The sequence below is a fragment of the Oncorhynchus keta genome, chromosome 6 (assembly GCF_023373465.1).
Source record: "Oncorhynchus keta strain PuntledgeMale-10-30-2019 chromosome 6, Oket_V2, whole genome shotgun sequence".
In the NCBI taxonomy this organism is placed as follows: Eukaryota; Metazoa; Chordata; class Actinopteri; order Salmoniformes; family Salmonidae; genus Oncorhynchus; species Oncorhynchus keta.
Window position 1 is genome coordinate 11138980 of NC_068426.1, and position 23510 is coordinate 11162489.

General features: G+C 44.7%; 2 protein-coding genes and 1 pseudogene across 4 annotated transcripts; 2 read left to right on the forward strand and 1 right to left on the reverse strand.

Moving 5' to 3' along the window:
• The first annotated feature begins 1177 nt into the window (after nucleotides 1-1177).
• On the forward strand, nucleotides 1178-4679 carry LOC118385619 (ADP-ribosylation factor-like protein 3). Of its 2 annotated transcripts, none has more exons than XM_035772838.2 (6): nucleotides 1178-1491; nucleotides 1739-1861; nucleotides 2587-2703; nucleotides 2971-3021; nucleotides 3211-3396; nucleotides 4073-4679. In XM_035772838.2, exons 1-6 carry the CDS (start codon nucleotides 1474-1476, stop codon nucleotides 4124-4126), a joined length of 549 nt encoding a protein of 182 aa, XP_035628731.1. In that variant the 5' UTR covers nucleotides 1178-1473; the 3' UTR covers nucleotides 4127-4679. The 2 variants fall into 2 exon arrangements, with proteins under 2 accessions (XP_035628731.1, XP_035628729.1); XM_035772836.2 differs by having other exon boundaries at nucleotides 1183-1491; nucleotides 1718-1861.
• Nucleotides 4680-6804: 2125 nt separating this feature from the next.
• Nucleotides 6805-15768, forward strand: LOC118384935 (myozenin-3-like). The gene is made up of 5 exons (XM_035771647.2): nucleotides 6805-6949; nucleotides 12778-12858; nucleotides 13626-13961; nucleotides 14049-14238; nucleotides 15144-15768. Exons 2-5 carry the CDS (start codon nucleotides 12783-12785, stop codon nucleotides 15331-15333), a joined length of 792 nt encoding a protein of 263 aa, XP_035627540.1. The 5' UTR covers nucleotides 6805-6949; nucleotides 12778-12782; the 3' UTR covers nucleotides 15334-15768.
• LOC118385737 (pre-mRNA-splicing factor RBM22-like) lies at nucleotides 15691-23282 on the reverse strand (annotated as a pseudogene). Its single transcript, XR_008138930.1, has 11 exons — nucleotides 23166-23282; nucleotides 22725-22778; nucleotides 21947-21976; nucleotides 21629-21761; nucleotides 21374-21474; nucleotides 20769-20941; nucleotides 20363-20563; nucleotides 20060-20224; nucleotides 19754-19863; nucleotides 17033-17160; nucleotides 15691-16854 (listed from the first exon to the last, which is right to left on the reverse strand). The product of XR_008138930.1 is annotated as a pre-mRNA-splicing factor RBM22-like (transcript).
• Nucleotides 23283-23510: the final 228 nt, after the last annotated feature.

Below are 23510 nucleotides of genomic sequence, written 5' to 3' on the forward strand. Positions count from 1 at the left end.
TCCTGTAACATGTGGTAGTTCAGAGTGATAGAGAACCCTGGGTGTCCTGTAACAGGTGGTAGTTCAGAGTGATAGAGAACCCTGGGTGTCCTGTAACAGGTGGTAGTTCAGAGTGATAGAGAACCCTGGGTGTCCTGTAACATGTGATGGTTCAGAGTGATGGAGAACCCTGGGTGTCCTGTAACATGTGGTAGTTCAGAGTAATGGAGAACCCTGGGTGTCCTGTAACATGTGGTGGTTCAGAGAGATGGAGAACCCTGGGTGTCCTGTAACATGTGGTGGTTCAGAGTGATGGAGAACCCTGGGTGTCCTGTAACATGTGGTGGTTCAGAGTGATGGAGAACCCTGGGTGTCCTGTAACATGTGGTGGTTCAGAGTGATGGAGAACCCTGGGTGTCCTGTAACATGTGGTAGTTCAGAGTGATAGAGAACCCTGGGTGTCCTGTAACATGTGGTGGTTCAGAGTGATGGAGAACCCTGGGTGTCCTGTAACAGGTGCTAGTTCAGAGTCATGGAGAACCCTGGGTGTCCTGTCACAGGTGGTAGTTCAGAGTGATAGAGAACCCTGGGTGTCCTGTAACATGTGATGGTTCAGAGTGATGGAGAACCCTGGGTGTCCTGTAACATGTGATGGTTCAGAGTGATGGAGAACCCTGGGTGTCCTGTAACATGTGATGGTTCAGAGTGATGGAGAACCCTGGGTGTCCTGTAACATGTGATGGTTCAGAGTGATGGAGAACCCTGGGTGTCCTGTAACAGGTGGTAGTTCAGAGTGATAGAGAACCCTGGGTGTCCTGTAACATGTGGTGGTTCAGAGTGATAGAGAACCCTGGGTGTCCTGTAACATGTGGTAGTTCAGAGTGATAGAGAACCCCGGGTGTCCTGTAACAGGTGGTAGTTCAGAGTGATAGAGAACCCCGGGTGTCCTGTAACATGTGGTAATTCAGAGTGATAGAGAACCCCGGGTGTCCTGTAACAGGTGGTAGTTCAGAGTGATAGAGAACCCCGGGTGTCCTGTAACAGGTGGTAGTTCAGAGTGATAGAGAACCCCGGGTGTCCTGTAACAGGTGGTAGTTCAGAGTGATAGAGAACCCCAGGTGTCCTGTAACAGGTGGTGGGGAGGATAATCCAGGTAAAGTCTTTAATGCATGGAAGGGAGGAACTGGAAGAGCAAGGGAGGGGCGGAAGCCAATGGAGGCGGAGGAAAGGCGTGCACAACAGGGAGGGCTAATCGGGGCCCCCTAATCCCTCCCTGGCCCCCACCTTCTCCTCCTGAGGGAGGCCAAGCAGGAGATGACTCCACCCGGCTCTGGACGCTTCAAACGGACATAAGGGGGACCAAGTATCTATCTGTAGGCCTATTTACAGGGTACCTGCTGGACAACACTGTGCTCAACTCTGAAGATTCACCATAGAATGAGGCTTTGTCTCTTCCCTGTCCTCTTTCCTGCCTCCTGAAGCACATCATTCAACATGGGAGAAGTTGAAAAGGTAATCCCGCTTGCTACCTTCTGCTGATCTTTGAGTTTGATGGGAATGTACATGTTGATGAGTCCTAGAGCGTGATTCAGGGACTGATTGTTTTCCCTTTTCAATAAGAAACTAACTGAAGAGTTGACACTTTCTCTGCAAATAAACTACATAGTAGTCCCTTACAAGCTTCCTAATTGCTTTCTGTGTCTGTTTGTAATATCCTATTCTATCTCATTTCGCTCAGGGGTTCTTTTCGGTCCTACAGAAATTAAAAGGAACCACAGAACAGGAACTTCGGATAGTCCTCCTGGGTCTAGACAACGCTGGCAAAACAACGCTGCTAAAACAGCTATCATCCGAGGATGTCAACACCATTACTCCCACACAGGTCAGATCCGATCCTGGCGTGCTCTGAACTTACATAAGCAGGCCATGTAGTTTTGTAATGACAACCATGTGACACTTCCTCCCTTAGATTGTTGCCCAAGGCAACGTACCACGTAACGGCACTTGCTCAATGGAAGCATTTGTTTTACCTGCTGATTCAAAATCTGATCTCTGATCATATCAACGTCTTAGATGACTATACCAGGGTCAGGTCACTCCAGATCAAACGCTTCACGGCTCTGGAGGTAGACAAGTAGTATCCTCCAATGTTGACTTTAACACATCAAATAAGATGTTCATATGTCTCTACAATACCACAGTAGTGATTCTCGACTTGGTTCTTCTTCATACCATGTTATCTGGTAGCAAAAGCATCACAGTCGGTTGGTTTGTGGAGTCCCTCTGTCGCAGAAAATAGCACATTGGCAATGATACATTTAGCTAGACTAAGAATAGAGACTAGGCTGAGACTTTAATCCGAGGGTTGAAGATTACTTAACCATAAAGTCAGAGAGGGTGCAACACTCATTTTGTAAGCACCAGGTAACAAATCGAGGTTCAAGTTTTGTATCATTGTACCTGTCTTTCTGGTCATGTCAGGATTTGGTTCTAATAAAAATGATGTTATAAATAAATGCTTATTTAGAGCCACTTGTAACAGAATAAAGCTGTGTTTTGCTAAACTGTGTTAGATCAATGAGTTCTGCTTCTCCATTGATGCCAAAGGGCTTCAACATTAAGAGTCTCACGTCTCACGGAATGAAACTGAACGTGTGGGACATTGGAGGACAGAGGAAGATCAGACCCTTCTGGAAGAAATATCTGGAAAACACAGATTTGTTGGTGTGTAAATCATTTTAGCACTTTTGTCATTTTTATTTTGTCTTATTATATCTGTAATCTGTTTCAGAGAGAAAAATAGTTTCCATTAACTACAGTTTAGATTTAGACTACAGCCTGTTCTATTGGTTGGGGGAAAAAACTGGGCATTAGTTTATTTCAGAATCTTCAATCTCCATAAAAACCTAGAAACTGAATAGAGAATCAATCTTCTTTGTGTTACAAGATAATAAATGTCTCAGTTTGATTCAATATTCTTCTTTCCTCCAGATATATGTCATAGACAGTACAGACAAGAAGCGGTTTGAAGAAACAGGACTGGTGAGGCCAACTGAAATAGCCGTTATACCCTATTCCACAAGTGTTGTCTTGTAAAACGTTAATGTTAACAGTAAGCTTTGCATATTAACAGTGGACATGCAAACCTTTAAGTGCTGGCAACACGGAGATGTGGTCTCCAAGACTTTGTTCAGCTCTGAGTCCGATAACACTGGTCCTTTGGTCCCTCAGGAGCTATCAGAGCTGATTGATGAGGAGAACCTGAAGGGGGTTCCGGTGCTCATCTTCGCTAACAAGCAGGACCTGGCCACAGCCTCGCCCGCCAGCGAGATCGCAGAGGGCCTGAACCTGCACACATACCGCGACCGGGCGTGGCAGATCCAGGCCTGCTCAGCTGTCTCTGGAGAGGGTGTACAGGTAGGTCACAACATCTCTCTCAAAACAAATCATATCAGTTTTATGAAGTTAGATGGACACCGTATCATGATATAAAATAACAACAGTACTGTATCATCCTCGAGGATTTACAAGACAGATATTGAAGGCATCATCCAATGTTAGTTCATGTTCTATCTATTCATGTGGTACAGCCTGTCTGCACTCTCGAAAGTATCCAGTTCTCACTCTGTTCATGTAGTAAAATAATTGAGAGCCCACAGGAGAATCAGAGGTTATTCTCTGCTGGCCACCATGTCATTAGTAGGATCTTTTCAGAACGTAGTAGTCTTAGTAGAATCTTTTCCTAATATTTGCTGATCGTTTCACATACTGTGCAGGAGATTCTGTCATTACAGTTTACAGTAGGGTTGTCGGGGCAACATCTCAGTGAGGGGGAAATTAAGAGCGAAAACAAACTAGTGGGGGTGTCGACAAATGTTTCGCCTCATTTTCGTGACACAACATGGATGCCGTGTAAAGCTCCAGATTATCATCTGCCCCTGAGTACTGTGCTGGAGGATCAGGTCAGGAGGTCAGGCATGATGTCCTATGACCATACGTAACACAGTACAGTATACATTTATGCTTTGATTGCTTTGGAAATTCTGTAGCTTGGAATATTTCATGTGTATATGTGATGTACTTGTTCTCGCAGGACGGCATGAACTGGATTTCCAACAACATTGTAAATAAGAAGATAGACGACTAACCCCTGAATATCCAACGTGATGCTTTTTAAACTTTTGAGTGTTTCACGTACATATGTTGACACCCAATGCAATGGTGACAGGTTTTATAGATGAAGCTTTCTCTCTGAAGATGTCCCCAAAACATTTGAGAGCTTGTTGGCTTTTCAAATCCAGCCACAAGAAAATGGATGGAAGATTTTGGGTTCACCACAGAGACCATCAACAAGAGAAAAATCACAACTCCCGGTCCCATTAAGGGTTATTGCTCTGGAATGATACTTTCTTTGGTTTTAGTCGATGGAAGAAAAAAACTATCCTTGAAGAGCACAAGTAAAAACAAGGGACAGAGCATGTAATAGGCGAATAGCCCAACAACGTTTTGAGTAGAACATCTCTCTTTAGTTGAAGGCACGTGAGCAAGGCTTCATTCATACACTCACAAAAAAAAGGTTAGATTTTGTAGTTTGTGTGGTTTCACTGTTTGTAAAAAATAAAATTTTAAAAATGACAAAGAATCTATATTGTGTGAATTGAGACTGTGATATCAAATAAATATTGAATTGGAAGAATCTCTTCATACTTGATGTGATATGCTTGCTTTGTACCATCAATGTAGACAAGCACCATTCCATCCCCTGTCACTGGTTGCCTTGTTGTCATTGCCTTGTTGTCAGACAGTAAGTCAGTGCTGCCGCACAGTGGACACTGTTATCATTACACTTGAGGCATGAATGGTAAACACAAAAAAAACGATTTGGTCTGTGTCAAATTCATTGTACATTAATGTACTGTATATTCCTGAAGACTATTCAGTAAAACATAGGTCACACACACAATGAGGGCACAGTGAACTACTGAGAGAATAGTATCTATAACTTCATACACTGCTCAAAAAAAATAAAGGGAACACTAAAATAACACATCCTAGATCTGAATGAATTAAATATTTTTATTAAATACTTTTTTCTTTACATATTTGAATGTGCTGACAACAAAATCACACAACAATTATCAATGGAAATCAAATTTATCAACCCATGGAGGTCTGGATTTGGAGTCACACTCAAAAGTGGAAAACCACACTACAGGCTGATCCAACTTTGATGTAATGTCCTTAAAACAAGTCAAAATGAGGCTCAGTAGTGTGTGTGGCCTCCACGTGCCTGTATGACCTCCCTACAACGCCTGGGCATGCTCCTGATGAGGTGGCGGATGGTCTCCTGAGGGATCACCTCCCAGACCTGGACTAAAGCATCCGCCAACTCCTGGACAGTCTGTGGTGCAACTTGGCGTTGGTGGATGGAGCGAGACATGATGTCCCAGATGTGCTCAATTGAATTCAGGTCTGGGGAACGGCCGGGCCAGTCCATAGCATCAATGCCTTCCACTGCTGACACACTCCAGCCGCATGAGGTCTAGCATTGTCTTGCATTAGGAGGAACCCAGGGCCAACCGCACCAGCATATGGTCTCACAAGGGGTCTGAGGATCTCATCTCGGGACCTAATGGCAGTCAGGCTACCTCTGGCGAGCACATGGAGGGCTGTGCGGCCCCCCAAAGAAATGCCACCCCACACCATGACTGACCCACCGCCAAACCGGTCATGCTGGAGGATGTTGCAGGCAGCAGAACGTTCTCCATGGCGTCTCCAGACTGTCACGTCTGTCACATGTGCTCAGTGTGAACCTGCTTTCATCTGTGAAGAGCACAGGGCGCCAGTAGCGAATTTGCCAATCTTGGTGTTCTCTGGCAAATGCCAAACGTCCTGCACGGTTTTGGCTGTAAGCACAACACCCACCTGTGGATGTCGGGCCCTCATACCACCCTCATGGAGTCTGTTTCTGACCATTTGAGCAGACACATGCACATTTGTGGCCTGCTGGAGGTCATTTTGCAGGGCTCTGGCAGTGCTCCTCCTGCTCCTCCTTGCACAAAGGTGGAGGTAGCATTCCTGCTGCTGGGTTGTTGCCCTCCTACAGCCTCCTCCATGTCTCCTGATGTACTGGCCTGTCTCCTGGTAGCACCTCCATGCTCTGGACACTACGCTGACAGACACAGCAAACCTTCTTGCCACAGCTCGCATTGATGTGCCATTCTGGATGAGCTGCACTACCTGAGCCACTTGTGTGGGTTGTAGACTCCGTCTTATGCTACCACTAGAGTGAAAGCACCGCCAGCATTCAAAAGTGACCAAAACATCAGCCAGGAAGCATAGGAACTGAGAAGTGGTCTGTGGTCACCACCTGCAGAACCACTCCTTTATTGGGGGTGTCTTGCTAATTGCCTATAATTTCCACCTGTTGTCTATTCCATTTGCACAACAGCATGTGAAATTTATTGTCAATCAGTGTTGCTTCCTAAGTGGACAGTTTGATTTCACAGAAGTGTGATTGACTTGGAGTTACATTGTGTTGTTTAAGTTTTCCCTTAATTTTTTTGAGCAGTGTAGATTATGGCCCTCAAATTCTATTGACCTTGAAGCCAGTTCCACTGCTTCTATTCATTCTTCCCTCGTATCAGGTACTGATTTAGACTGTGGACCTCGTAAGGTAAGATTTGAATACCCCTGGACCATGGTGTCCATTCAGGGTCTGTGTCAGCTAGATCATGTTTTTATTATCGGGGATAATGTGAGGAGCACACTCTGACTAGTGACCACCACTCACTAAAATAAGCCTGTGATCTAAGGTGGGTGGTCCGACCGTCAGAACCCAGTCTTCCACTAGCAAAGGAAGCTCTGCCTTGAATAAAGAGACATAAGCAATTATTAAGCAGTTTCTTACAGCCTCATTCGGGAGTGAGTTTGCTGATATCTGGAGGTAGTTCTGGAATTTCAATAGCAGGTAAGACATCATGATGACACGAGGATCTGTTCTGTCGGTTAGTCTCACTTTATTACTGTATAACTCCGGTATAACTCATGTTCTATATACATTGTACGCTGCGTGACATTTGACAGAATGGCTTGGCTGTGATCAGTTTACTTGAAATATCTCTGGATGTTTACTTATTACCATGCTGGATTGTTATGTAGTAACAAGATTAGGGGAAAGGGAGATACCTAGTCAGTTGTACAACTGAATGCCATCAACTGAAATGTGTCTTCCGCATTTAACCCAACCCCTCTGAATCAGACAGGTACAAGGGGCTGCCATAATCGACGTCCACGTCTTCAGTGCCCGAAGAACTCTGGGTTAATGCTCAGGGACAGAACGACATATTTTTACCTTGTCAGCTCGGGGATTCGATCGGTTACTGGTCTCAAAGCTCTCACCACTAGGCTATCTGCCGCACCCTTATAACATAAGAACAACACATGCTTACATAGGCTGTTTCTATCTGCCATACTCTCTGATGGCAGGGTGTAATCCCACTACTCTCTGATGGCAGGGTGTAATCCCACTACTCTCTGATGGCAGGGTGTAATCATACTACTCTCTGATGGCAGGGTGTAATCATACTACTCTCTGATGGCAGGGTGTAATCACACTACTCTCTGATGGCAGGGTGTAATCATACAACTCTCTGATGGCAGGGTGTAATCCCACTACTCTCTGATGGCAGGGTGTAATCATACTACTCTCTGATGGCAGGGTGTAATCCCACTACTCTCTGATGGCATGGTGTAATCATACAACTCTCTGATGGCAGGGTGTAATCATACAACTCTCTGATGGCAGGGTGTAATCACAGTGGTCTCTGATGGCAGGGTGTAATCATACAACTCTCTGATGGCAGGGTGTAATCCCACTACTCTCTGATGGCAGGGTGTAATCATACTACTCTCTGATGGCAGGGTGTAATCCCACTACTCTCTGATGGCAGGGTGTAATCCCACTACTCTCTGATGGCAGGGTGTAATCACACTACTCTCTGATGGCAGGGTGTAATCATACTAGTCTCTGATGGCAGGGTGTAATCACACTACTCTCTGATGGCAGGGTGTAATCATACAACTCTCTGATGGCAGGGTGTAATCCCACTACTCTCTGATGGCAGGGTGTAATCATACTACTCTCTGATGGCAGGGTGTAATCCCACTACTCTCTGATGGCAGGGTGTAATCATACAACTCTCTGATGGCAGGGTGTAATCATACAACTCTCTGATGGCAGGGTGTAATCATACAACTCTCTGATGGCAGGGTGTAATCCCACTACTCTCTGATGGCAGGGTGTAATCCCACTACTCTCTGATGGCAGGGTGTAATCACACTACTCTCTGATGGCAGGGTGTAATCATACAACTCTCTGATGGCAGGGTGTAATCATACAACTCTCTGATGGCAGGGTGTAATCCCACTACTCTCTGATGGCAGGGTGTAATCATACAACTCTCTGATGGCAGGGTGTAATCCCACTACTCTCTGATGGCAGGGTGTAATCATACAACTCTCTGATGGCAGGGTGTAATCCCACTACTCTCTGATGGCAGGGTGTAATCACACTACTCTCTGATGGCAGGGTGTAATCATACAACTCTCTGATGGCAGGGTGTAATCATACAACTCTCTGATGGCAGGGTGTAATCATACAACTCTCTGATGGCAGGGTGTAATCCCACTACTCTCTGATGGCAGGGTGTAATCATACAACTCTCTGATGGCAGGGTGTAATCACACTACTCTCTGATGGCAGGGTATAATCATACAACTCTCTGATGGCAGGGTGTAATCATACTACTCTCTGATGGCAGGGTGTAATCATACAACTCTCTGATGGCAGGGTGTAATCATACAACTCTCTGATGGCAGGGTGTAATCATACAACTCTCTGATGGCAGGGTGTAATCATACAACTCTCTGATGGCAGGGTGTAATCATACAACTCTCTGATGGCAGGGTGTAATCCCACTACTCTCTGATGGCAGGGTATAATCCCACTACTCTCTGATGGCAGGGTGTAATCATACAACTCTACGATGGCAGGGTGTAATCATACTACTCTCTGATGGCAGGGTGTAATCATACAACTCTCTGATGGCAGGGTGTAATCATACTAGTCTCTGATGGCAGGGTGTAATCATACAACTCTCTGATGGCAGGGTGTAATCATACAACTCTCTGATGGCAGGGTGTAATCATACAACTCTCTGATGGCAGGGTGTAATCATACTACTCTCTGATGGCAGGGTGTAATCATACAACTCTCTGATGGCAGGGTGTAATCATACAACTCTCTGATGGCAGGGTGTAATCATACAACTCTCTGATGGCAGGGTGTAATCCCACTACTCTCTGATGGCAGGGTGTAATCCCACTACTCTCTGATGGCAGGGTGTAATCATACAACTCTACGATGGCAGGGTGTAATCCCACTACTCTCTGATGGCAGGGTGTAATCCCACTACTCTCTGATGGCAGGGTATAATCCCACTACTCTCTGATGGCAGGGTGTAATCATACAACTCTCTGATGGCAGGGTGTAATCATACAACTCTCTGATGGCAGGGTGTAATCCCACTACTCTCTGATGGCAGGGTATAATCATACAACTCTCTGATGGCAGGGTGTAATCATACAACTCTCTGATGGCAGGGTATAATCCCACTACTCTCTGATGGCAGGGTGTAATCATACAACTCTACGATGGCAGGGTGTAATCCCACTACTCTCTGATGGCAGGGTGTAATCCCACTACTCTCTGATGGCAGGGTGTAATCCCACTACTCTCTGATGGCAGGGTATAATCATACAACTCTACGATGGCAGGGTGTAATCCCACTACTCTCTGATGGCAGGGTGTAATCCCACTACTCTCTGATGGCAGGGTATAATCCCACTACTCTCTGATGGCAGGGTGTAATCCCACTACTCTCTGATGGCAGGGTGTAATCATACAACTCTCCGATGGCAGGGTGTAATCCCACTACTCTCTGATGGCAGGGTGTAATCCCACTACTCTCTGATGGCAGGGTGTAATCCCACTACTCTCTGATGGCAGGGTATAATCCCACTACTCTCTGATGGCAGGGTGTAATCATACAACTCTCTGATGGCAGGGTGTAATCATACAACTCTCTGATGGCAGGGTGTAATCATACTAGTCTGATGGCAGGGTGTAATCATACTGGTCTGATGGCAGGGTGTAATCGTACTGGTCTGATGGCAGGGTGTAATCGTACTGGTCTCTGATGGCAGGGTGTAATCATACTAGTCTGATGGCAGGGTGTAATCGTACTAGTCTGATGGCAGGGTGTAATCGTACTGGTCTCTGATGGCAGGGTGTAATCATACTAGTCTGATGGCAGGGTGTAATCGTACTAGTCTGATAGCAGGGTGTAATCGTACTGGTCTCTGATGCCAGGGTGTAATCGTACTAGTCTGATGGCAGGGTGTAATCATACTAGTCTGATGGCAGGGTGTAATCATACTAGTCTGATGCCAGGGTGTAATCATACTAGTCTGATGGCAGGGTGTAATCATACTAGTCTGATGGCAGGGTGTAATCATACTAGTCTGATGGCAGGGTGTAATCATACTAGTCTGATGGCAGGGTGTAATCGTACTAGTCTGATGGCAGGGTGTAATCATACTAGTCTCTGATGGCAGGGTGTAATCATACTAGTCTGATGCCAGGGTGTAATCATACTAGTCTGATGGCAGGGTGTAATCATACTAGTCTCTGATGGCAGGGTGTAATCATACTAGTCTGATGGCAGGGTGTAATCATACTAGTCTGATGGCAGGGTGTAATCATACTAGTCTGATGTCAGGGTGTAATCATACTAGTCTGATGGCAGGGTGTAATCGTACTAGTCTCTGATGGCAGGGTGTAATCATACTAGTCTGGTGCCAGGGTGTAATCATACTAGTCTGATGCAATGGGTGTAATCATACTAGTCTGATGGCAGGGTGTAATCATACTAGTCTCTGATGGCAGGGTGTAATCATACTAGTCTGATGGCAGGGTGTAATCATACTAGTCTGATGGCAGGGTGTAATCATACTAGTCTGATGTCAGGGTGTAATCATACTAGTCTGATGTCAGGGTGTAATCATACTAGTCTGATGGCAGGGTGTAATCATACTAGTCTGATGGCAGGGTGTAATCGTACTAGTCTGATGGCAGGGTGTAATCATACTAGTCTGATGGCAGGGTGTAATCATACTAGTCTGATGGCAGGGTGTAATCATACTAGTCTGATGCCAGGGTGTAATCATACTAGTCTGATGCCAGGGTGTAATCACACTAGTCTCTGATGGCAGGGTGTAATCATACTACTCTCTGATGGCAGGGTGTAATCATACTAGTCTGATGGCAGGGTGTAATCACACTAGTCTGATGGCAGGGTGTAATCACACTAGTCTCTGATGGCAGGGTGTAATCATACTAGTCTCTGATGGCAGGGTGTAATCACACTAGTCTGATGGCAGGGTGTAATCACACTAGTCTCTGATGGCAGGGTGTAATCACACTAGTCTCTGATGGCAGGGTGTAATCATACTAGTCTGATGGCAGGGTGTAATCACACTAGTCTGATGGCAGGGTGTAATCACACTAGTCTCTGATGGCAGGGTGTAATCACACTAGTCTCTGATGGCAGGGTGTAATCATACTAGTCTGATGGCAGGGTGTAATCATACTAGTCTGATGGCAGGGTGTAATCATACTAGTCTGATGCCAGGGTGTAATCACACTAGTCTCTGATGGCAGGGTGTAATCATACTAGTCTCTGATGGCAGGGTGTAATCATACTAGTCTCTGATGGCAGGGTGTAATCATACTAGTCTGATGGCAGGGTGTAATCATACTAGTCTCTGATGGCAGGGTGTAATCATACTAGTCTCTGATGGCAGGGTGTAATCATACTAGTCTGATGGCAGGGTGTAATCATACAACTCTCTGATGGCAGGGTGTAATCATACTAGTCTCTGATGGCAGGGTGTAATCATACTACTCTCTGATGGCAGGGTGTAATCCCACTACTCTCTGATGGCAGGGTGTAATCACACTACTCTCTGATGGCAGGGTGTAATCACACTAGTCGCTGATGGCAGGGTGTAATCATACTAGTCTGATGGCAGGGTGTAATCATACAACTCTCTGATGGCAGGGTGTAATCATACTAGTCTCTGATGGCAGGGTGTAATCATACTAGTCTGATGGCAGGGTGTAATCATACAACTCTCTGATGGCAGGGTGTAATCATACTAGTCTCTGATGGCAGGGTGTAATCATACTAGTCGCTGATGGCAGGGTGTAATCATACTAGTCTGATGGCAGGGTGTAATCACACTAGTCTGATGGCAGGGTGTAATCACACTAGTCTGATGGCAGGGTGTAATCACACTAGTCTCTGATGGCAGGGTGTAATCATACTAGTCTGATGGCAGGGTGTAATCACACTAGTCTCTGATGGCAGGGTGTAATCACACTAGTCTCTGATGGCAGGGTGTAATCATACTAGTCTGATGGCAGGGTGTAATCATACTAGTCTCTGATGGCAGGGTGTAATCATACTACTGTCTGATGGCAGGGTGTAATCATACTACTCTCTGATGGCAGGGTGTAATCATACTAGTCTCTGATGGCAGGGTGTAATCCCACTACTCTCTGATGGCAGGGTATAATCATACTAGTCTCTGATGGCAGGGTGTAATCATACTACTCTCTGATGGCAGGGTGTAATCACACTAGTCTCTGATGGCAGGGTGTCATCCTATTGACAGGGACGATGCAGGAACCAGACTGTGACCTGGCCAAGCAGAGGAAACAGTTGGTCCAGGAACTGTGCATGGAAAAACAAGGAGGTATGGCAACCACCACAGTCCACAGAGGGAGTCAAGACTCAGGACGAGCTATTGAAAAAGAATGCCACATTGCATTGAATTTCATAGGAGAATTCCATTATCTTTTGTTTCCCTTTCAATCCTATTTGATCCAGAAAAGTTCATATATTCTAGCTCAACAGGGCAAATGGCATTCCCTCTGAGCTCAACTGTGAGAGTTGTGAATTATGAGGGAGTGAAGGGAGTGAGAACCTAGTAATGTATATCACTCCAGGGGAGCAATATCATTATGCTGAGACGAGGTGTGACTCATAGTAGCAGGGTAGGGCAGAGCCATGAATCCAACATACATGACCTAATAACAAGAACAGCATGTCTCCTCCAGGTGTCATGTTTAATGATTAAACATCCCCAGCAATCAAACACCTTCCTGAAGTAACCATCCTCATTCAGAGTCTGAAAACAGAACTCAATGTGCCAGAATCAGATACTGTTACAAACAATGAGAGGTTAGCTGTATGATGTGTCTGCAATTCAGTCATGTACTGTTAGAGCCAGTTAGCTACATTCTATTGAACACCGAAGACATAGAGAACATTGAATCATTCCAGCTCCGGCTTGGGCAGTGGCTTTGCTTGTAAGGTAAAGAGGTCACTACAATCAAGTCAAAAGACTGTGGAGGATATTGATACGTTAGTTTGTGTTTACCTCTCTACTTATTTGATTGTTCATCTGTCTACGTGTCTGCCTTTGTATGTTCTCTTGTCTCTGTGTTGCTGACACCTCAGAGCACTTTGACCTGGGGAAGAAGATCAGCGTTCCTCAGGATGTGATGATGGAAGAGCTTAACCTGCGGTCTAACATAGGTTCCAGAATGTACCAGGAGAGACAGAAGAGGGTGGAGAGGTTCACCTTGGAGAATGTAGCACCAGACACTCACAGGGTGGTGCCCCACGACCCCCAGCAGCCAGGCCATAGCAGTAGACACAACCAGGGAGCCTTACAAGGGGGGAAGAATAATTACCACACAGAGGTCTATATTGGACAACCAGGAAGAAACAGCCTAGTGAGATCCCTGAAGAACACAATAGACAGTAAGGGAAACCCCAGTGTCCTGGCCCCAGGTAACTGAGTGTGAGAGAGTGTCTGTCTGTCTGATGGAAGGGGACAGGGTATTACCCCTACAATAACAATCCACCTCTCCCTCAAAGGTTACAATGGGCCTCTGAAAGAAGTTCCTCATGAGAGGTTCAACGTCACTGTGATTCCCAAGGCCTACTGCTCCCCATGGCAGATTCAGCACCATAACGGTAACAGTGACAAGCTGCAGTCTGCCATCTCTGCCCATCTCCCTGAGCTGCCACAGAAGCTCACCCCAAACAACTACAGGTGCTTCAACAGGTGAGCCCAAGTGACTGGCTCTATAGCCTGCCCTTGACCACTCCCTACACCCCCACACAGCTTGTGGTTGACTAACCAAAGTGTGTGTTTTGAGAAATACTCAAGAGTCAATCTTTCAGTAGTCAAAGAAAGTTCTAGGCCTCTGGTTTCCTCCTCTGGTTTCCTCCTCTGGTTTGCTCCTTGGCTGGCTTCTGAAACCTCTTTCTAAAAGGCTGTCGTCTGCTTGTGAAACCAGAATCTGGCGCTGGCTCACACCAGCCTGGGCCACTGAGTAAAGCGTCTATTTTAAAACACAGTGTCTGTAAGCTGATCCCCACACAACTCTAGAAAACACTCAAGACAGATTTATATCGAGATACAAAGGTAAATTACTAATCAGAACTAGTCATTAAACTTTGAGAATCTACTCACCATGCTACCATGACCCACACCAGAGGCCTTATGATCAGATACATTTCATTTCATCTGTGGTTTAGGGAAAAGGGGATACCTAGTCAGATGTCCAACAATTTATTCAACTGAAATATGTCTTCCGCATTTAACCCAACCCCTCTGAATCAGAGGTGCAGGAGGCCGCCTTCATCGACATCCATGTCTTTGGCGCCCGGGGAATGGTGGGTTAACTGCCTTGCTCAAGGGCAGAACGACAGATTTTCACTTTTTTTAATGTACCTTTATTTAACTAGGCAAGTCAGTTAAGAACAAATTCTTATTTTCATAGATGGCCTAGGAACAGGGGGTTAACTGCCTGTTCAGGGGCAGAACGACTGATCTGTACCTTGTCACCTCGGGGATTTGAACTTGCAGCCTTCCTGTTACGCTCTAACCCCTAGGCTTGACTTTGTCGGCAAGGGGATTTGTTAGACTTACTAACTGCAGATCCTGACACCCATTTATTTCTGTAGGGCCCCGATGCCATTTGGGGGGACAGCAGGTAGTGTGAGGATGTTCCCCCTGCCAGGGTTTGAGCTCCTGCAGGCCCATACTGAACCGAGTCGGACCTGGGAGAGCATATGTGACCGGCCCAACTTCAACCGCACCCCAAGGGGCTGGGCTGCCCACTACACTGCTGAAACAGAGACTTCAGACCTCTGAGCCCATGGCTGTGACGGAGAGCATCAGGGGTAACTTGTGACTGACTGATCTACAAATAATATTTAGTTATATATGATGGAAGGGGATTTGTTGATCAGTCTTGACTCTCCTGTAAAGTCGGCTTCAATGTCAAACGTGCTCCATGACAGCTTTAGATGACCTCGCTTCACTCTTATAGACAAACTGCAAGTCCAAACAGTGGATACTAATGTGCAATTTTCTAGCATGTAATCACTTTAGAAAAATAATGTTCTCTCCTTGTCTTGTTCTGCCACAGCTAATGATATCCACAATGTCTTAGACCAGGTCATACTTCATCAAGGTCACAACTTATTAAATGATGCTATTACAAAAACACACTTTAAAAGAAAGGATATGTTTAATGAAGCAAAAATGTTAACCACTTTTCAGTTATAATAAAAGACGTTGACAATGCTGTGGAGTCATGGACACCTTCATTCTTTAGATAATAGTGCCACCACATGGAAGTCAAATGGTCTTAACAATTGGTTTTTCTGAAGACCGTTAAACATCTGACAATTCTGCATAAAATGCGTTAGAAGGGAAAAAATAATTGTAGAAATGGAGACATTCTCTTCTATAAGAAAGGTTCAGTACAATATGCACAATTTGCAAACGTAACCCTTCCTCCCCCTTTCAAATATACAAGCCAGAGATAGAACATACAGGTAACTGCCAAAATAAAGGAAACACTTTTCAAAATGAGGGATACAAAGTGTATTGAAAGCAGGTGTTTCCACACAGGTGTGGTTCCTGAGTTCATTTAGCAATAAAATGACCAGTTGCCCATTATTTTGGCTACCATGGTTAGAAGAGATCAGTGACATTGGGGGAAAAAAAAGGGGTCTCATAGGAGCATAGGTGATTTAAAATGTGTGTGTCTTAGTCACCAGGTCTCAACCCAATTGAACACTTACGGGAGATTCTGATGCGTCTGAGACAGTGTTTTCCACCACCATCAACAAAACACCAAATTAATTTATTGTGGAAGAATGGGTGTCGCATCCCTCCAATAGAGTTCCAGACACTTGTAGAGTTCTATGCCAAGGCTCATTGAAGCAGTTTTGGCCCAACACCCTATTAAGACACTTTATGTTTCCTTTATTTTGGCAGTTACTTGTAGGTTCGATGGAGGAAGGTATAACGAATCATTTAAAACTATACTGTTCAGCACTCCAGTTTCCTAACGAGCAAGACCTTGCTGATGCACAAAACAGAGGTTCTTCTCCATTACACGTATATAAAAGAAGCATTTCACATCTGTGAACTGTGACTATAGTCACTGTGTCGGTTATTAATAGGGCGAAATTGGTCAAATTATAACGATGTTAATCATAAAACAGTGAGGTACGAGGGTCTAGGAGCCTCCGTGACGGCTGGCGTGTGCACCCATGCGCTGTGGATCCTGGGAGGGGTAGTGGACATGGCCAGGGGGCCTCATGCCCATGGGAGGGGGCATCCCCATAGGGTCCATGGAGTGGAACATGGGTGGCCCAAAGCCTGTAGGGATAGAAACACCACAGGTTATAACATCTTAGTTGAGGGGGATAAAAATGTGTTTTAAACTTGTCCTAATTTACTCTGTCTATCTGTATTTCAGAGGACAACACAATCAAAACACTTTTGAAAATGTTTTATTTGTGGTCCACTTCAGGGGGGGGGGGGGGTCTTGTTTTACCTGGAGGAGGGGGCATAGCCACACCGGGGGTGGGGGTAGACTGATGTTCATGACAGGAGGAGCTGAGTTGGGGCCCAGGTTGAAGTAGTTGGTAGGGGTGTCTTCATCCACAGGCGGTGGAGGTAGCGCTGCAGGACAGAGACAGAGGGGCAGTATTAACAAGTCACATCACTGGAAGATCACGGTAAAATGTGTGTGAGGGTTTTACTCAGGGGTTGAAACCAAAATTATTTTCAAATCGTTTCATTGTGAGCAGAACCATTATATTTTTTATTCTGTTCCACTGCTCCTATCAGCAACCGGTTTGAACCCCCAAAAAGATACTGGTTGATATTCCTTTTTAAACCTCTAAACCATTAAAATACTTCACCAATTAGTGGGGATAGAGTAGCTTGCTATGGAAGCTATTTAATCTGTATAGGAAAGAAGTTGTATTTTCCATAACAGCATGATTTCTGTAATTCAGCAAGGTTTAATCATGACAAACCCACACACACTGTGCTGCCAGTGACAGTGTAGGCCGCGAGATGCAACTGAAATTTTGCGAGAAGATGGAGGAAGCTTACCTTGAAGCGCTGGGTATCTTTTTATGACATGCATTATCTGAATTAGTCGCACAGAATTACCCCTACGGAGGAACTTTGAATGTCTGAACTTCCCAGTTGGTTTAACGTTGGACCAGAGCAAACATTAGCAAGCTTGTGTGTACAGAGGAGCACAAGAATTAGAAAAAACTTTTTGTAGTTAATAAATTCAATGTGAAACATAACTATAGTATCCTTAACTAGCATTGAAAAAGTTAATCCATTCTTTTAAAACATCCCCTTCATTTCTGAATCATGCTTGTAATGTTGTGAGTAGGCTACAGTAACCTAGGCTTCAGAGGGGAGGAGCAGATAGCCTACATACACACCTACTAGCAAAGACTTCCATCTGGCAGGCAGAAGCTGGAACACGTTTGAGTGACAAGAGTGAGGGTTTTGCATAGGCGCTTTGTTTTGGAACGTAATAGAGCATTATTAACTGGTTACGCATAAACATGTTTAGCATCTCCAGGCCTCCACACATACAAGTCGCTGATGCGTACCTTCGGAACGTCGACAAGTCAAATAAATCAATTGCATATAGGCCATCACAATAAATCCATTATTTTAGTCAGGTCTAAAGAAACATGATATGAAGAAAATGGATTTCAGAAGAACATAATGAGTTGGCCTACTGTATGTTGTCTGGCTATGCATCACGGCTGTAGGCTGGTTCGTTTAGCTGAAAATATATGCTTATAATTGCCATTATTTTATTGTAACAAGAATATAATTGAACTTAGCTGAATTATAGAGGTTATTTTCCCCCATTCTGGTGCGAGAATGTGTGCATATGAAGTGGCTAAGTTGAGCGTAAAAGTTATCATTTGAAACAGGTCCGAAACGGTAGATTTAGAGTTATTTGCCAATTTCAGTTGTGAATGATACAAACCTTAGAATGTCTTATAAACCAAAACAAATATGACTGCATGATGGGCCTATAGGCGGTTTGCAACTGCACATGGGGACAAAGACTGTACTTTTTGGAGAAATGTCCTCTGGTCTGATGAAACAAAAATAGAACTGTTTGGCCATAATGACCATCGTTATGTTTGGAGGAAAAAGGGGAGGCTTGCAAGCCGAAGAACACCCATCCCAACCATGAAGCACAGGGGTGGCAGCATCATGTTGTGGTGGTGCTTTGCTGCAGTAGGGACTGGTGCACTTCACAAAATAGATGGCATCATGAGGTAGGAGAATTATGTGGATATATTGAAGCAGCATCTCAAGACATCAGACAGGAAGTTAAAGCTTGGTCGCAAATGGATCTTCCAAATGGACAACGACCCCAAGCATACTTCCAAAGTTGTGGCAAAATGGCTTAAGGACAACAAAGTCAAGGTATTAAAGTGGGCATCAAAAAGCCCTGACCTCAATCCTAAAGAATATTTGTGGGCAGAACTGAAAGTGTCTGCAAGCAAGGAGGCCTACAAACCTGACTCCGTTACATCAGCTCTGTTAGGAGGAATGAGCCAAAATTCACCCAACTTATTGTGGAAAGCTTGTGGAAGGCTACCTGAAACTTTTGAAGAAGGGTTAAATAATTTAAAGGCATGGGCTCGGGCTCATATACAGGCCTTTGCATAAGCGAATCATCACCTTAGAAAGCGCTGTCCATTTCCTTGTGTTAGAATTTGAAACAAATCTACAATGACCACGTTACCCACTCAGTTACAACATGTTGTTGAACTTCTTTCTTTAAATGAATCAATCACAGTGAGGTGAGTTTTAAAAGCACGTACTGTTTTGATGATAAGTGTTTGATGCGATTTCGATTGCATTGATGTCAGAGTGGTTAGAGGGACAATAGAGACCTGAGTACCAGACCCTTAGTGACCTTATGAGTGTTAGCGAGTTGGGTACTACTAATGCATGTCCTGAGTGCACAAGAGGAGATTATCGCGACCGAGTCACATAGAATTTTACTGCGGTCATGACTACCGGTGTGGCGATAATACGGTCACTGCGACAACCCTGGTTCCTATCGTCTAGCCTCCTTCTCAAACCCCATTGGAAGAGGTCTGAGGTCCCTCATCCTCTGACCTTCTCATCTAATAAGTTGAGGATGAGGTGATAGACAGAGGTAGCTAGGAATCAAGGAAATTAAATTGAGATTCTCCCTGTGTATAGCTCTCACCTCCAGGCAGTCCAGGTACCGGCTCCAGCTTCAGCCCCATCTCAGTCAGCCCTTCTCCCCTTCCGTCCTTCCCCCCTCTCCCGTCCCTCCTTCCCCCCTCTCCCTGGGACCTGGAACAGAACAACACAGTCAGTCCATCACATCAACTCATGTCACACTGGAGGTGCTTTTACTTGCAATATCTGTGATAACAGAGCAATCAGTCAACAGAAACACAGGTACCTGCTGCCACAGCCATCTGTCACTAGTATTAGGAACCACAGGTGGAAGTGCATGAGACTGTCATATCATAGGATGGTACTTTACCTGCCCCATTTGACGTTGAGTCTGCGACCGTTGATAATGAGCTTGTTGAAGGATTTCTCAGCAGCTAACTCTGCAGCCTGACGGGTGGCAAACTGGATGAAGGCACACTGCTGCCTCTGAACGATGGTGGTGGTTCGGATCTCCCCAAACTGGTAGAAATGGTTCCTGTTGGGGGGCAAGCAGTTATATTGGCTCATTTATCCCGCCTCCTCTCCCCTGTAACTATTCCACAAGCCATTCCTGTAAATGAGTACATTTTTACTCATTTGGAATAAAAATGTATTATTCTGGGCAGGCACTCACCTGAGTTCAGAGTCTGTGATGGAGTCTCCGAGCCCCCCCACGTACAGTGTAGTGATGGACTTGTCCTCTGGAGTGTCCAGTCTCGGCATGGTGGAGGCTCTCTTCAGCAGCTTGTCAGCCACAGGATCGTTGATACCATAGTAACGGTCCTTAATGTTCTGGTCTGCCAGGGGATCGTCTGGATCAGTTGGCTTCTCATGCCTGGAGTGCAGTAGTTCAGAGATAATGAGAGTTAAAGCAAAACGTCTGTCAACATCTTGGAAACAATCTTCTTATCTTGGCCAAAGTCGAGAACCAGACCTGTGCCACTGCATTTACTTTTTCCTATTGGCTCATAAGTCAACAACTGCCCATGTGCCATGTATTTCTTTGCACCTATGGTTTCATGATGTTGACAGTTGCTCACCTGTAAGGACACTCCTCTCCTCTCTTACACTCTCCCTTCACCCAGAAGGAGCAGATATGTGGTCTGTTCCTCTTGTAGTAAGGTGTGGTGCGGGCTAGCTTCAGCAGCATGTCACTAGAGCTGGGGGCCTTACCCAGGAGACCCACGGGCCGGGTACCATCAGAGTTCCCTATCTGTAGTCAGGAGAGAGCGACTGTCAAGTGGATGCATTTCACCGAAATTTGAACCATTTAATTTACCAGATGTCATGAAGACTGAAATAATGACGAATGACCTGGCCACGGAAGGTACACAACTAAGACCAGAGGACCAAAGACCAGATATTTCTGGGTGGTCCTCATGAATGGGTCATGTGACTTGGCGAGTAAACATTGTCTGGAATCTTCAAGGGAAAATGAGAAGGGTCAAAGGGTGCGATCTGAACCCTCTTGGCATGAACACACTGTTAGGATATTTACGAAGCAAGCAGACTTAGGCTAGACGACAGAATGTAAACATTGATCTGTCTGGTAACATTACTGCAGTGACACAATTAGAAGATTACACACGGGACTCAGATCATGTTACCAACTACCTTTGATCTTGAATAAGAGAAAATACATCACCTCTCTTTCCATGTTCTGTGTGTAGTATTCCTTGTTCACATCTGATTTTGGCACGTCGTCCTTGATTGACAGACCAGTGTCTCGGACCTGTATTGGCAAGCCTAGATGAAGGAGTAATGAAAATTAACATCCACTCTGAACTTGTCGGACATGCAACTTTTTTTAAATATACCTGTACAACTCTCTGTGTGCGTGTAGTCATTCTCTGGATGGTACAGATATAACCTGATCCAAACCCTGTCCGTGTTGACTCACCATACTCTAGATCCAGCAGGCAGGTCTGACACACATTCTTTATCTTGCTGCACGTCTGGCACGCCTCTGTCTTCTTGAAGCGCATGCGGGTCCCAGGACACCATCGGAACACAGTGAATGGTCTGGCACATATCTAAGAAGGACATAGAGGAAGCAGGAGGTCAGTGAATGTTTAGATTGCAGTGGCATACTCTGTAGCAGGGTACTCTACTTATGTATAGGGTTATCTCCTCAGAACCTATGTTGGAGAACTCTGCTATATGTGTAACTGTGACTAATTAATCCAATTGAGCATTAATGCACTTGTGAATTTCTTACCTTGCACTCCTTGCCATACTTCTCCTTGGTCTAGCAAAAAAAAACAGATTGTGATACAGGATGAGTACCTGTTTTGAATTACCATATCTAGAAGGACATGTCAATTAAAGATTCAGCTACATGAACATACATTTAGCAAAAAGGTGGTTAGCTCCTAGCTCTCAAAACCTCTAGGCAGCCTTATGCCAACAATTCTAAGCCATTAGCTTGGCCCATTACTGCCTCGAGTGAGCTACAATCCCGACACTGTGTTTTAACGCCAATAGTAGAAACGCCAATGAATGCTTGGGATACGGCTTTCGAACTATATGGCCCTTATCTTATATCAGAGAAAAACATAGTTATAACAAAAATAAGCACTTATTGTAGCGGTTTTGAACAGATCCATACAGCTACGGGTGACTCCATCTGACAATCTACACTTCTGCTGCACTTCGAGTTACGTTTATACACTTGTCTTCCGTCTCCAAACATGGATATATGGCTGCACTAAACCTATGAAGGTGTGTACCAAGTTAACCTTTAAAAAAATATTTTTTTATATACATATATATAACAGTCTATGTCCTTCCAAAAACGTACCGCAAGTGATACGTTTTAATGTTTCCGACTGAGTGTCGGGGATCTTAATACAAGTTCCCCCTACAGAAGACGCTCCTCGTCCAATGACTTCTGGTGTGATGTTACTGTTAATGAACGGATACTCATGATAATGGGCGAACGTTAGTTAGTTCCCAGAGAACATTAACCCGAAGTTAGAGAATTGAATAAAACGTACCATTCGAATATAAGGATTCTCTCCAAGACATGTCTGGCAGAGAATGGGAAAATCCTGTGGAAGTGAAGATGGCAAAAAACAAAACAATTAACGTTAGCTAGCTAACATACAGTAGCTACTAGTAACGTGGTTAGCTAACGGCAAAAGCTATAATCTGATATTTTACAAATTAACTAGCTAACTTCTTTGAATAATCGATTAAATAGTTCAAGAACATTATATTTTTAGCTACGCAGCTGTGAATGTTTATTTTGCTAACTATTAAAAGGGCAACGACTTAGCTAGCTAGAAGCCATTAGCTAGTTAGCTAAGCGAGCTCCCAGGAAAACACTAAGCGTATCTCTAGTTCCACTGCTTATTGACGCAATCAATATCGCAGAATAACAATTACACATGACATTTTCCTTTCAGATTAACTGAAAAATATCATTTAAAACATACCGCATCTTCCCAATTTTGTCTATTGTAAGTGTTAGCTCCTAAAGACGTCGCCATTTTAAAAATCCTGTCAGTGTCTTCCCGGTAATCACTAGTTACCACAGCCACAAAGTCTCAAACCACGCCTATTTCTAAAATGTATATTTATTTAAAAAATCTGATCTTAAACCTAACCTTAACCACACTGCTAACCTTGTGCTTAACCCTAACTTTAAACTAAGCCCGAAAAGCACATTTTTGTTTGCCTGAATTTTTACGATAGCCAATTTGACTTTGTGGCTATAGTAACTAATGGAAATCAATGCTTTGCACTAGATGACCAATGGGGGCGCTGTGTTGAAGCCAGAG

Excerpts from the sequence above, each read along its gene's own strand:
- LOC118385619 (XM_035772836.2), top strand. Across the intron at positions 1,862-2,586 it reads ACACCATTACTCCCACACAG|GGCTTCAACATTAAGAGTCT; the intron begins GTCAGATCCGAT and ends TTGATGCCAAAG. Across the intron at positions 3,022-3,210 it reads GGTTTGAAGAAACAGGACTG|GAGCTATCAGAGCTGATTGA; the intron begins GTGAGGCCAACT and ends TTGGTCCCTCAG.
- LOC118384935 (XM_035771647.2), top strand. The coding sequence starts at position 12,783 with ATGCAGGAACCAGACTGTGACCTGGCCAAGCAGAGGAAACAGTTGGTC. Across the intron at positions 12,859-13,625 it reads GTGCATGGAAAAACAAGGAG|AGCACTTTGACCTGGGGAAG; the intron begins GTATGGCAACCA and ends CTGACACCTCAG. Across the intron at positions 13,962-14,048 it reads CCCCAGTGTCCTGGCCCCAG|GTTACAATGGGCCTCTGAAA; the intron begins GTAACTGAGTGT and ends TCTCCCTCAAAG.